This window comes from Octopus bimaculoides, chromosome 16 (assembly GCF_046866305.1).
Source record: "Octopus bimaculoides isolate indiv1 chromosome 16, ASM4686630v1, whole genome shotgun sequence".
Taxonomy (NCBI): domain Eukaryota; kingdom Metazoa; phylum Mollusca; class Cephalopoda; order Octopoda; family Octopodidae; genus Octopus; species Octopus bimaculoides.
In genome coordinates, this window is record NC_142943.1 from 30,885,529 (window position 1) to 30,900,103 (window position 14,575).

General features: G+C 34.4%; 2 protein-coding genes across 3 annotated transcripts in view; one reads left to right on the plus strand and one right to left on the minus strand.

Annotated features, from left to right (window-relative positions):
• LOC106869868 (angiotensin-converting enzyme) overlaps positions 1 to 2,104 on the plus strand; it is a 57,604-nt gene extending 55,500 nt beyond the window's left edge. For both annotated transcript variants that reach the window (XM_014915789.3, XM_014915788.3), the window contains exons 11-13: positions 107 to 205; positions 537 to 659; positions 1,782 to 2,104. In XM_014915789.3, coding sequence (XP_014771275.1) covers positions 107 to 205; positions 537 to 659; positions 1,782 to 2,037 — 478 coding nt within the window. In that variant the 3' untranslated portion in view covers positions 2,038 to 2,104. The remainder of the gene's footprint in view (positions 1 to 106; positions 206 to 536; positions 660 to 1,781) is intronic.
• Positions 2,105 to 2,576: 472 nt separating this feature from the next.
• The window catches only part of LOC106878466 (pre-mRNA-splicing factor ATP-dependent RNA helicase PRP16), a 73,485-nt gene continuing 61,486 nt past the window's right edge, over positions 2,577 to 14,575 (minus strand). Inside the window, exons 23-26 of the mRNA XM_089364397.1 lie at positions 13,648 to 13,773; positions 12,528 to 12,623; positions 5,321 to 5,439; positions 2,577 to 2,745 (exon numbers count right to left, since the gene is read on the minus strand). Coding sequence (XP_089220523.1) covers positions 2,664 to 2,745; positions 5,321 to 5,439; positions 12,528 to 12,623; positions 13,648 to 13,773 — 423 coding nt within the window. The 3' untranslated portion in view covers positions 2,577 to 2,663. The remainder of the gene's footprint in view (positions 2,746 to 5,320; positions 5,440 to 12,527; positions 12,624 to 13,647; positions 13,774 to 14,575) is intronic.

The window sequence follows — 14,575 nt, forward strand, 5'->3', positions numbered from 1 at the left end:
TGTACATATATATGCATGTGTGTATATACACACCATGCCAACATAGAAAATGAATGTTAAATGATGATGATTGTATGTATGTTATTTTCTTTCTTCCAAATTATAGATGCCAATATCAAGGTTTGAGTGCACCAGTTTCTCGAACAGAAGAAGATTTTGACCCAGGTTCTAAGATGCATATTGCCAATGCTATACCATATATCAGGTTCGTCTCTATATAAGCATACATAAACACAATATATATATATATGTATGTATGTATGTACACACACACACCTTAAACACCAACTTGTTAATGACAGTTATTTTAATAAATTTTTTACTAATTTCAAAATTACTTGAACCAAAGGCAGTGTATTTCAGCATAAGAATGGTAAGAAAAGGATTCAAGTGATCTGAATTAAAACCATCCATCAAAATTTCATGTCTTCAATAGGATAACAAAAAGGTTCATTTGGACTTCCATCTTATGCTTATATGTATGTATGTATATCTATATCTTATACAGAATGCATGTATATATTTTGTTTCCTCAGATACTTTGTCAGTCATATAATCCAGTTTCAATTCCATGAAGCCTTGTGTAAAGCTGCTCATTTCACAGGAGAACTGCATAAATGTGACATATATAATAGTACGGAAGCTGGGGAAAAAATGGAGTAAGTTATAAAACTTAAATGTAACACAATGTATGACACTATGATATAATGTATACGTAACACTGTGACATAAAGTATGACACTGTTACTGTTATATGGACTGTTAGATTTGTTTGTTGTTCGTCTGAAGTCCCATATTTCAATATAGTTCGTCTGAGGTCCCTGTTTCGTTGCTGTTTTGGTTGACTGTCGAGGTTGAATGTTATTGGGATATATATGGTGAGGAAGACATTCTTGTTTCTTGATAACTAACATTCGGTGAGTGAGTTCTTTGTTTATAGTTAATAAATAAATGTGATAACTAAGTTGTACAACTCGTTGTGTTTTCTCTGCGAGTTCCCGAGAGGTATACAACAGTTACAATGAGTGAAATTGTATACAATGTGATAGTGAATCACACTATGTGACACAGTAACACAGTGTATATGTGCGTGACACTGCAACAGTGTATGACACTACTCCACAATGTGTGACACTCTAACATAATGTATAACACTGTAACATAGTGCATAGCACTATACCATACAGTATTTCAACTCTTTACCAATAATATATTTCACTGTACCATACCAGAACTTACAGTAAATATCTATTATTCAAATGTTCTATAATGCACACAACATGATATTACACTATATCACACATCACACCACATTATATCACACACATGCATGCAACACCCAGCCACACCCCAGATTAATCTCTCTCTTGTTCTGCCAATGCACCACAACAGTCCAAACATAGAATCCCCCACCACCACACTATCACCTTTACACCTCGATATCCTCCTACATCTTACATAACCACTACAACCAATATCACCACTGCAACTACCATCATCAACACCACTCCTGCCATCACCAACACTAACATCATTAACACCACCACCGCCATTGCCACTACCACCACAACAACCACCACTAATACTAATACACCCTTCACCATTACTACTACCACCATCGCTACTACTCCACCACCAATCATCACTATTAGTAACACTGTCAACAACACGATCATCACAACTTACGACCACTACAGCCACCATAAACATCATCACTATAACTACCACCACCACCACCACTACTTTTATTACTCACACTTTCCCTCTTCTTCCTCTTGCAGAGCCATGCTGAAACTTGGTTCTTCGTTGCCATGGCCAGAAGCATTACATCAGGTGACTGGCTCCAGCAAAATTGATGCCACACCAATGTTGAACTACTTCAAACCTTTGGAAGATTGGCTGAAGAATGAAATGAAGAATGAAGATATTAACTGGAAATGTCCCAAGAAAAGTAATAGTACCTCAAACTCACCAAATGTTCTTGTACACTTCTTTCTTCTATTGCTTACCATTTTAGCTTCTTTTAATTACTCTTAATTAAATAAAGATATATATATATATGTATATATATATATATATATATATATATATACACCTCTTTTTACATCTTTGGTTGATGTCATTTATTACTGAAGCACTGCTTTAGCACTTTTTGTACTCTACCTATCTTCTCTGAGGTCTTCCAGGTAGGTAGGTAGGTAGGTAGGTATGTACGTACGTACCTACCTACCTGGAAGACCTCAGAGAAGATGTATGTACGTATATACAATGGGCTTCTTTCAGCAGATTCTGTCTACCAAATCCATTCACACAACTTTGGTCAACCTGAGCTATAGTAGAAGACATTCTGTGAAGATGTCACACAGTGGGATTGAACCCAAAATCACGTATATGGGAAACAAACTTCTTGACTGCACAGCCAACATAATTATTTCTAATTAGGTTTTTGCTGCTGTCACTATTATTTTTTAATGCAGATGGTGCCTCTCAGTAATTAACTTCAGTGATTTCTCATAAACTAAATAATAACCATTTAGTCCATCAGTGTCCCTCAAAGAACCAAAACAAAAATGAACTTAATTTTCAACAAATTTATTAGAAACAATTTCATAAATTATTTACAAAACGCCTCTCTTCCTGCTCCTCTCACACGCATGCTATATTCACAGGCCAAATTTCCCGGATGATTTCCTACTTGACCAAGGAGTTGCTGGATCCACTCTCCCTGGGGTAGCAATATTTGACCTGTAATGAAAAGAGAAAATATTAATATATATATATATTTTTACACCAAAAATTTGGCAAAATAATATAGTATCTGTTAACAATCTGAGCAAAATACTCACAGTTGAGTTTTTGTATATATATATATATATATCAACTTTAGATAGAGCTCAAAACTGATCCATTGAAAATACTTTATTATAATAATAATAATAATGAAAATGACCTATGAACATTTCGATGGAACATCCAGAATGATTAATACATATTATAAAATATTATAAAAAAATGTTCATAGATCATTTTCATTATTATTATTATTATAATAAAGTATTTTCAACGGAGAGCTCTATTTAAAGTTGATATATATATATATATATATATATATATATATATATATATATATATATATATATATATATATATATATATATATATATATATATATATATATATATATATATATATATATATATATATATATATATATATATATATATATATATATATATATATATATATATATATATATATATATATATATATATATATATATATATATATATATATATATATATATATATATATATATATATATATATATATATATATATATATATATATATATATATATATATATATATATATATATATATATATATATATATATATATATATATATATATATATATATAGAAGCTGCACTGAAAATTGTGCCAGGTTGCACCTGCAACTACCCATAATCTGTGCAGTGAAACGCGTGTAGGTCGTAAAGACCATAAAAATACACTGTATAAAATAATAAAATAAAAGGAAGTAAAGTTTGAGGATGAACAAGTCTCCATGTTCTATATCATTAGGCTCTCTTATTAACTGTTGAACTCAAAGTAGATAAAGCTATAAATAATAGCATGTACATAGAGCATTATTATAGCTTTATTTACTTAGAGATTCACAGTTAGCAAAAAAAAATTATTATTTTTTATGTCTCTCAAAGTTATAAATTCTTATGACATAAATAATATACATAATTATGTGGTAAAGTTTCAACAAGTAGAAAAGTATTCACTCAGCCAAGAGAGTAAAGATAATGTTATAATAACAAAAACCACAAATCTTGTTAAATACAGCTATCCTGGGTTTCCAATTTTAGAGACCATAATAAGAGACATTCAATGACCCTTTTGGCTTTAATCTGGAAGCTTCATGATGAAATGGAAAATCCTCCTGAAAGCCAGACCCAATATTAACAGGTCCACAATTGTTCAGAATGTTCTCTTGAAAAACTATATCTACTAAAGAACTTGAAAACTGTCAACATGAGATTTTTTTCTGTATATCTGCATTTCAAGAAATACATTTTGTTGGAATTTAAAAGTAGATCACCAGACACTTAGCAAACCATTACCAACATGCTTACATCTGCTTGACACTGAATCCTTGTAACATTGATTATCTCCCCTTGTGTTGCCCTTCTGTTCTTCCTTACCAGTGTCGTCTGCACAAAAGTCAACTGACATGATTCTTGTTCCCAGCTTGAGAAATGGCAAAATAAATTAATATTTCAACCAGGAAACCGTAAATAGCTGGATCTAACAAGATTTGTGTTTTTCATTCATTCATTCATTTATATTTATATATTTATATATATATATATATAGTCAGTTTTTTGTTTCCCTAGATTTAAACTCCCGCTCTTATAAATTATATCATAAGCCACACAAGAAATTCCCATACATACACAAACAGTCCTGTCACCCAACTATAGTCTTTAAAAACTTGCTAACATTAGTAACAGGATATCAAATCTATCTTCTAAACAAATATTTGATAAGGCAGCCCCCTACTATAACAATGCCTAGCTAACAATAGCTTCAAAGATGATAAGATATATTACACAACTCTTCAAGTAAAAATATGAATTGTAAAAATAGACCTAAAATAGAAGTCAGAAAATAATTTGTTCCGCCCCTTTCTTTCTCTCTAAATGTAGATAAGAAATATCCAAGTCTTTTAGATAAACATTTCCCAATAAACCATTGCTCCAGGAAAATTCTTAACAGATGCTCAATTAAAATATCATGCAACTACTGCTCCAACATTATAACTCATAAAAATCACCAAAAGCCCACTCCCAGTTGTAACTGTTGAGACCCTGAAACTTGCCCACTTGACCAGGCATATACGATAAACTTCATATATGAGGCAGAAGTAACAGCAATACTTCAAGATAAATCAATTGAAATGAAAAATTTCATCTGGTTATGTAAAGGTGAATTCAAAAAATAAAAGCATTATACAAACTATCTATCTGGCACATCAACTAAGTTGGCTAGCCATGTATGGGATTTGAAGAGTAGCTCCACACCACATACAATTAAGGGAAGAATTGTGGAGAAATCTAACTCCTATGTCAATGGATCTAAGAGATGCAGCTTATGCATTGCAGAAAGATCTTGTATTCTTCTTATATCCAATAATTCCAATACACTGCTTAATTCTAGATCTAAAATTTTTAGCAGGTGTAAACATATGGTCAATTTTCTTTTACCAAATTTGAGGACACTACCCACTCCGGACTGAATTGCTGTCTCACCTTTTAGAACCAAGGGCAGACCGTTCTTGTTGCTCCTTCCTGGCTTTGATCAGTTCATCAGCTCTTTTCATCTCATCTTCCATTGCTGTCATCTCTTCCTTCACCTGTTTCTTACGATCCTGCAACAGAATGGTGAAAAAAATAAATAAATAAAATAAAAACAACAACAACAGTAATGGTTTCCTATTTTGGTTCAAAGCCAACAATTTTCAAGGGAGGGATAAGCTGATTAAATCAACCCCAGTGTTCAACTGGTATTTATTTTATTGATCCCAAAAGAATGAAAGACAAAGTTGACCTCAGCAGAAATTGAACTCAGAACGTAAAGATGGATGAAATGCCACTAAGCATTTTGCCCAGCATCAACATGCTAATGATTCTGCCGGCTCACTACCTTAACAACAACAAGTCATCCTTTTAATGTCCACCTTTCTATGCGTGCATGGATCAGATAGATTTTCTACAGCTGGGTACCCTTCTGTCACCAACCCTTTATCCTTATACTGTCCAGGCAAGATAATATCTTCCCATGGCCAGAGTTGTTTACGAAGAGGACTGAAAACAAAAGACTCCATCTGAATAACAACGATACAACTATCATGTGATGTCAAGACAAGAGGATACAAGCATGCACACACACACACCAACATCTATGAACTATATCATACACACACATACACACACATGTACAAACATGTGCACACACTTATGCAGAAATACATACAAAATAGGCTTTTTTCAGTTTCTCTCTACCAAATCCACTCACTAGGCTTTGCTCAGCTAGGGTGAGGCTATACTAGAAGAAACTTGCCCAAAGTATTATACATTTATATATCTAGGTGAATATTATTTCTGAAAACCTCTTTAACAATAATAATGATTGTAAAGAATGACCAGAATAAACATTAATTACACTAAATTAACGATGATACATTTACAATAATATGGCAGTGTAATTAGCATACCTTTTTACATTAATGTTAAAGAAAAATAATATGACAACAGTCAAACGGTTACTAGCTCTCACCTGTTTTCCAAGTAAGTAATTTGATACATTTTCATAAAGGACTAGAAATGCAGGACACTGCCTGACACTGATGGTCATATGGTCATTTAAAGTAGTATGTAATACCAAGACAAGGAAACACACACACACACATTATATATATATATATATATATATATATATATATATATATATATATATATATTCAGATATACATATAAATATATATACCATATATACACATACATACAAATATATATACATATATACACACACACACAAAACATCATACATGCGCACGCACACACACAGATAAGTAATATATGTAAATTGTTAATTAATTAGGTAGATGGGGAGACAAGCAGGTAGATAAATAGGTAAGTTGGTAAATAGGTAGTATGGACAGACATGCACATACACGCACACAAAAACACAAGAGGACACAACCATACACACATGCACACAAAAACTCGCATGCACATACACGAATACAGAAGTACACACACACAAATACAGGCATGCCCACACACACACATGCGCATGCACAAGAACACACACTTACATATGAGGGAATACCCAAAAGAAACTGGAATGTTGCAATATTATTTGATTCACTTAATTTTACATGTTTACACTTTCATCGCCTTCAAAGTATTCTCCATTTGAAGCAATGCATCGGTCCAGGTGCGTTTTCCACTGTTCGAAGCAGTCCTGGAACTCTTGCCAAGTGATACCTTTTAACACCTCTGTTGTTTTTATTCTTCACCTCTTACACATCTGCAAAACATTTTCCTTTTAGGATTTTTTTCATTCAAGGGAACAAAAAAAACAGTTGCAGGGAACAAGATCAGGTGAATAGGGAGGGTGGGTAAATAGGGTCATGCCATTTTGGGTCGAAAACTGTCTCACACTCAAGGTGATGTGCACAGGCACATTGTCATGATGAAACTACCACTCCCCACTTTGCCACAGGTTGGGGTGTTTTCATCTCACCACATCTCACACCATCTTGACATTGGACTTCACTTGATGTGTTTTTTTTGTGATGTGGTGACATTGAATGCTTCCATTGACTTGATTGCTGCTTCATTTCTGGTTGTAGCCATAGTAACAGCTTTTGTCACCAGTGATGACCTTTGAAAAAAGGTCCAGATCAACTTCCAACTGTTTTTTTTCTGTTCACGACACACACTCAGTCGTGACTGCTTTTCATCATTTGAGTAAGCAAGGTACAGATTTTGCTGCAACCCTTTTCATTCGCAATTCTTCATTCAAAATTCATTGGCAGGAGCTCCATGACACACCAGTCATATCAAGTTCTGTTGTTTGGCAACAGTCCTCCAAGATCATTTCACAAATTTCCATGATGTTTTCATTCATTCAGGAGGTTGACAATCGCCCTGTATGAGGTTAGTCTTCAAGCAACAAGGAAGCATTCCTAAAGTGTGAAAACCACTTGTGTTTTGCTCAAGGCAGCAACCTTGTAAGTCACTTGAAGCATGACAACTGATTTGATTGCCATTTTTCCCAGTAAAAAACAATTTCACAAATGCACACTGTTCCTTCATTTCAGCCATCGCAAAAATCGGCAAACAGGGGAGAAGCTCTGCAAAACAAAGACACACCACGTAGCAGTACAACTTCACTTGATGCCACCAGTCAAAAAATTGATACTTGAGGGTTGTTTCAAGTGGCTTCTAGCAGCAGAAGCCTGAACTATAATGGACTTTTCCCACAGAGAATGTTTCCAGTTATTTTTGGGTACGCCTTTGTATGTACATACGTACATACATACATACATACATACATAAGCACACACAAGCATGCACACATATGGATGCAAGAATACACACACACCAACTACATTCTACACACATAAGTAACAAGGGCTCAGATAGGCAAACATAGCCTCTGTAATGAAATGGGAGAGAAGTCACTGAAAAGGTTTGTGATAGGCAAGGAATGAACTTTGACAAACAAAAAAAAAAACAAGTGATTGACTGTTTAACTAACAAGCTAAACGATCAGTTAGTTAGTGGAATAGATATTTAAAGAACTGAATAGTAATAAAGGAGTAGAATTGAACCAGTGCATGCGTTATTATTATTGACATAATGACTCTCCCTAGACAAAACAAAATTCGTTTCAACACAAATTCACATAAAGAATCTTGTAAACCAAATACAAAAACGATAGCAAATAAACAATTGTCAGAATTATCTCCCCTCTACTACCATATAGCGATTTTTCAAAGCAGCCATCTACTGTTATTTTACTTTTAGCAATATTTAATGAATTGGAGTTCAAATTCTGTTGAGATCAAATTCGCTTATCATCCTTTTGGTATTGATAAAGTAAGTACCAGTGGAGCAATGGAGTCAATGTAATCAACTTAACCCCTCCTTCGAACTTGCTGGCCTTGTGCCAAAATTTGAAACTAATATTTAATGCAATGAGCATTAACAAAATGGATTAGCAATGATTATGCTGTGAAGAAAAGTAATATGTTATATATTACATATGTATGAGGGAGTCTTGTCTTGCAAGTTATTTGGTGGGCTCACTAGTGTTGGTGCTACAGTGAAAGTACCCAGTACACCCTGTAAAACGGTTGGGTGTTAGGAAAGGCATCCAGCCATAGAAACCATGCCAAAGCAGACACTGGAGCTCAGTGCAGTCCTCTTGCTCATCAGTTCCTTTTAAACTATCCAACCCATTCCAACATGGAAAGTAAGCCAAGGATATATATATATATATCATTTAATGTATACAGTATATAGATGTGAGCTACTAAGAGTTGCTTGCAATAGAAATACAGGTCTAAGTTGATTGTTTCAGAACTTGCCTTGTCTCCAAGCAATATTCAGGCTCAGAGAGCACATGGTCTATTCAAATTACAAAACTGGATGCTGATACACAAGAAATGTTGAGAGAAAATGAGAGCAAGGTAGATACAAAAAGTGGAAAGGTGAATAAAAATGGAAAAAGAAAAGAAGAAAATTAGAGTTACGTTCCCTTGAACTGTAATATAATTAAGCTAGTTACGGAATAAGTCAACAGAGAGAGGCCCAAAGTCTGTGAAATAGCTACTCAATCCAGAGAGAGTGGTGCCCTTTAATTCTTCAAAAGAAATTTGTCCATATGTTTGCATTTGCTAAAAATTTCAGATCTGAAATTCAATAGAGTGTTTGAGTGTCAATCTGAGGACTGCAGAGGATTCAGAAAGAGTTGAATGAGACTAATGGTGATTACGAAGGTATGGCAGCTCAGAAAACACACTCTGATCATTCTGATAAGAAAAGAACTCCTTATACCTACATCCATCTTTCCAGTCTCAACAGAAAGACCTACATCAAGTGCCTGGAGGAGGGAGTGTTGCCCTGAGTCAAGAGGGTGGCTGCTAGAAGACCTTATGTCTGGCAACAGGACTCTGCACCATGCCACACAAGCAGGAGAATCCAAACATGGCTCAGACAATCACAACACCCCTAACATCTGGTCACTTAACTCCCCAGATTGAAACATCATCATCATCATCACTTAACATCCACTTTCCATGCTGGCATGGGTTGAACGGTCTGACTGAGGACTGGCAAGCCAGGAGGCTGCACCAGGCTCCAATCTGATCTGGCAAGATTTACCCTCTTGATTATTATGTGTGGGCGCAGTTGAGTGAGAGACCAACAAAACTCCTTGTAACAGCAAAGATGAACTGAAGGCAAGGATTATGGCAGCATTCACCAACTTAAACAAGGAGACTGTCCAAAAGAGTTGCAGGACATCCCGAAGTGGTCTGAAGGCCATGGTTGAAGCCAATGGCAATTTTATTAAGTATATTTACTCTTTAGTATTTCAAGATATTTCAATGTAATTTTGGTAAATATATCTGTTAAAATGACATGTCAGTGTTATTTTCATTTTTGCATAATTCAGACGACAATTTACTCTTCGCAGCCTGTATATATATATATATATATATATATATATATATATATATATATATATATATATATATATATATATATATATATAAGAATTTAAGGAATGGAGAAAACGCATGTTATAATTGCATACTTTATTCCTACATATGTTTCAAAGGATTACAACCTGTGTGATCCATAGGGATCTTTGATATTAAAATTGTAACCTTCTCATCAGGGAAAGCATGGGAATCATCTTAAACGTAAGACATTATGACCGATTATGAAAACAATAGATGGATAAAGTTATGACTTGATTCATTTGAAAAAAACCGTTAGAGAATTGGACGCTGCTGGATAGTGGATTGGACAACACATACCTATAAATGTGTGAGAACGTACATGCATACATAAATACATATACACAAACACACACATACATGCATACTGATACACACACACACACATATATATATATATATATATACACAAATACATACATATGTGCACTTGTATATATATATATATATATATATATATATACACACACATATGTATACACTCATACTTCCACATTTATACATATGCACATACGTACCCACGCATATACAAATATACACATGTGTGCATGTTCCCATATACACACATGTATCCATTTATATATACACACATGTATAAATAGAAATAGACTCATACACATACACATAGCTATACATCTACGCCTATTACCTAATCAAATAAACAGATTCGCATATACATATACATACATGTATACATACATAAACACACGCATGCACATACATACATACATACAAATACATATACATATATATATATATATATATATATATATATATATAAAAGAAAAATAACTCAAGTGTTTTCATTTATACATACATACACATACCCATATACATACATCCACATATCCATATATATGTGCATGTATACATATATATATATATATGGATATATAGATATGTGGATGTATGTATATGGGTATGTGTATGTATGTATATATGAAAACATTTGAGTTATTTTTCTTTTATATATATATATATATATATATATATATATATATATATATATATATATATGTATATGTATTTGTATGTATGTATGTATGTGCATGCGTGTGTTTACGTATGTATACATGTATGTATATGTATATGCGAATCTGTTTATTTGATTAGGTAACAGGCGTAGATGTATAGCTATGTGTATGTGTATGAGTCTATTTCTATTTATACATGTGTGTATATATAAATGGATACATGTGTGTATATGGGGACATGCACACGTGTATATTTGTATATGCGTGGGTACGTATGTGCATATGTATAAATGTGGACGTATGAGTGTATACATATGTGTGTGTGTGTATATATATCATCATCGTTTAAACGTCCGCTTTCCATGCTAGCAGACGTTTAAACGATGATTATATATATATATATATATACACACACACATGTGCACATATGTATGTATATATATATGTGTGTGTGTATCAGTATGCATGTATGTGTGTGTTTGTGTATATGTATTTATGTATGCATGTACGTTCTCACACATTTATAGGTATGTGTTGTCCAACCCACTATCCGGCAGCGTCCAATTCTCTAACAGTTTTTTTCAAATGAATCAAGTCATAACCTTATCCATCTATTGTTTTCATAATCAGTCATAATGTCTTACATTTAAGATGATTCCCATGCTTTCCCTGATGAGAAGGTTACAATTTTAATATCAAAGATCCCTATGGATCACACAGGTTGTAATCCTTTGAAACATATGTAGGAATAAAGTATGCAATTATAACATGCGTTTTCTCCATTCCTTAAATTCTTAAATTTACGTAAATACCCAAAATTTCAAGGAGTTCCTGCCTTAAAAACAGGAACTAAACCACAGTTATTTTGTGTTCTTTGCTACATTGGTTTCTATTAACCCATTTATTCTATCAGAAGAATTTTTATTCATTAAGATAGAAGAAATACACATAAATATATATATATATATATATATATATATATATATATATATATATATATATATATATATCACTGAGATTTCAACCTCTTTGGATTTAATCCAGTTGCAAACAGGCCTACCTGGGAAACCCGAGGTGGACCATGTCAAGATTAGTTCATACAGGTGCACCCAAAACAAGGACCAAAGCTAAGATTGTCAAAATCTAAATTATCTCTGCACAGATTTGGTGGAGGTTAGTAAGGCATTATAGGAAGATTAGTGAAGTAACGACAGAAATTCGACTGACCTGTCTTGACTTTGTCGAGTCCTTAATTGTATAAAACATTGGTCCCATCTCTGCTAGCCACTGACCATCCACAGCAGTTACACATTGCATGTATTCCTGTAATAAAAGAAACAGATAAGGTTAATACCAAGTGGTGGTGGTGGTGGTGGTGGTGGTGGTAAGTGCTGTTGGTGGCAATGGTTGTGAGTGGCATTGGTTGTGGTGATGGTGATTGTGATAGTGATGGTAGTTATCATTGTGGCTATGGTGGAAGTGATGGCGACAAGAATGGTGGCGGTGGTGGTGGAGAACAGTGGTAGTAATGATGGTTGTTATGGTAGAAGTGGGAGTAGTGGTTGACGATGGTGGTACTGGTGGTGATAGTGTTAGTGGTAGAGATGGTGGTGAGATAATGCATGATTAATTGAAAACAATATTAATAAATAAGTATTACATTTAACAGAGTAATCTGAATGCTAAAGGGTTAATTCAAAACTGTAAAAAAATAACACTGTGCAATATGACTTTTGTCCGTGGGTAGCAACTGTTATTTCCTATTTGCTTACCCCTAGAAAATATTGAAAGAATGGCTAATATTTCCTTCAAACTTTGCTTTTGTTACATTTACTCAAACCCCAAAGAATCCCTCTCAATATATGGCTATGGTGCTCCTCCAACTACTCCTGCTCATATCATCAGCCACCAAGGGACATACTCAAGTGGTTGTGGTTAAACAACTGACAGGCAAATCTGTGGTATTGAGCAGAATATTTGCTATAATGATATTTCTGCTTCAGCAACTCAGTGCTGAATCTGTTTGAAATGTAATGGAAAAATAGGTCAGTTTCAAAACATCGGTGTCTCAGGTTACAAAAGCAAAGTCTGAAGGGAACAGTAGTCATTTTGTTTGATTTCTAGATAGAAGCAAATAGGAAATAACACTTACTGACCAAAGGCAAAAAAAAATCTTAATTTTGTTATACAGAGTAATCCGAATGCTTTCTTACTTGGACCCTTTCTTACAAGTAAGCTTTGGCAAGGGTGACCAGTCAGGGAGAAAAATAACTCAACAAATAAAATACAATGCAATGAAATAAATTAACAAAGTTTGTTCAAGAGTGTCAGCATGTGAATATTTTACCTTGGATGTCATAACCAATTCATGGTAGACAATATAGTCAGGATTGTAGCCCATGCCAAAGAGGGCACTGGTAGGGTGTAAGTGACATGGCATCCCCGTTCGGCAGTTAACATATTCTCCAATGCCCTGAAGCAACAAAAATAATTGGTAAATATCATTGATATAATGAATGTAAAACATAAAGTATGAAATGTAAAATATTGGGTCATCCCATAAATAATGCGGTACAGCAGCTCAGAAAACTCACACTGATTGTTCTGATAAGAAAAGAACTCCTTAAGCCTCCATTCATCTTCCCACATGGCCTCAGACTCAACATAGAGGCCTACATCAAGTGCCTGGAGGAGATAGTGCTGCCCTGGGTCAAGAGGGTGGCTACTGGAAGACCCTATATCTGGCATCTGGACTCTGCACCATGCTACACAAGCAGGAGAACCTAGTCATGGCTGTCAGACAATTTCTGCCACCACATCACCCCTAACATCTGGCCACCCAACTCCCCAGACTGCAACCTCCTCGGTTGTTATGGGTGGAGCGTAGTTGAGTGAGAGACCAACAAAACACTTTGCAACACCAAAGATGAACTGAAGGCAAGGATTATGGCAGTATTCACCAACTTAAACAAGGAGACCATCCAGAAGAGTTGCAGGAGATTCCAAAATTGTCTGGAGACCATGGTTGAAGCCAAAGACGATTTTATTGAATAAATTTACTCTTTAGTATTTCAAGATATTTTAATGTAATTTTGGTAAATATATCTGTTAAAATGAGGTGCCAGTGTTATTCTCATTTTTCCATAATTTAGATGACAGTTTATTCACCGCCCCCTGTACACTGCCAAATCTCGCTGAACAGGTTCCCTAATGACCCTACATGAATGAAAGGAACTGTCATGTAAACACCTGACCTGGGTTGTTTTTATTGTTGT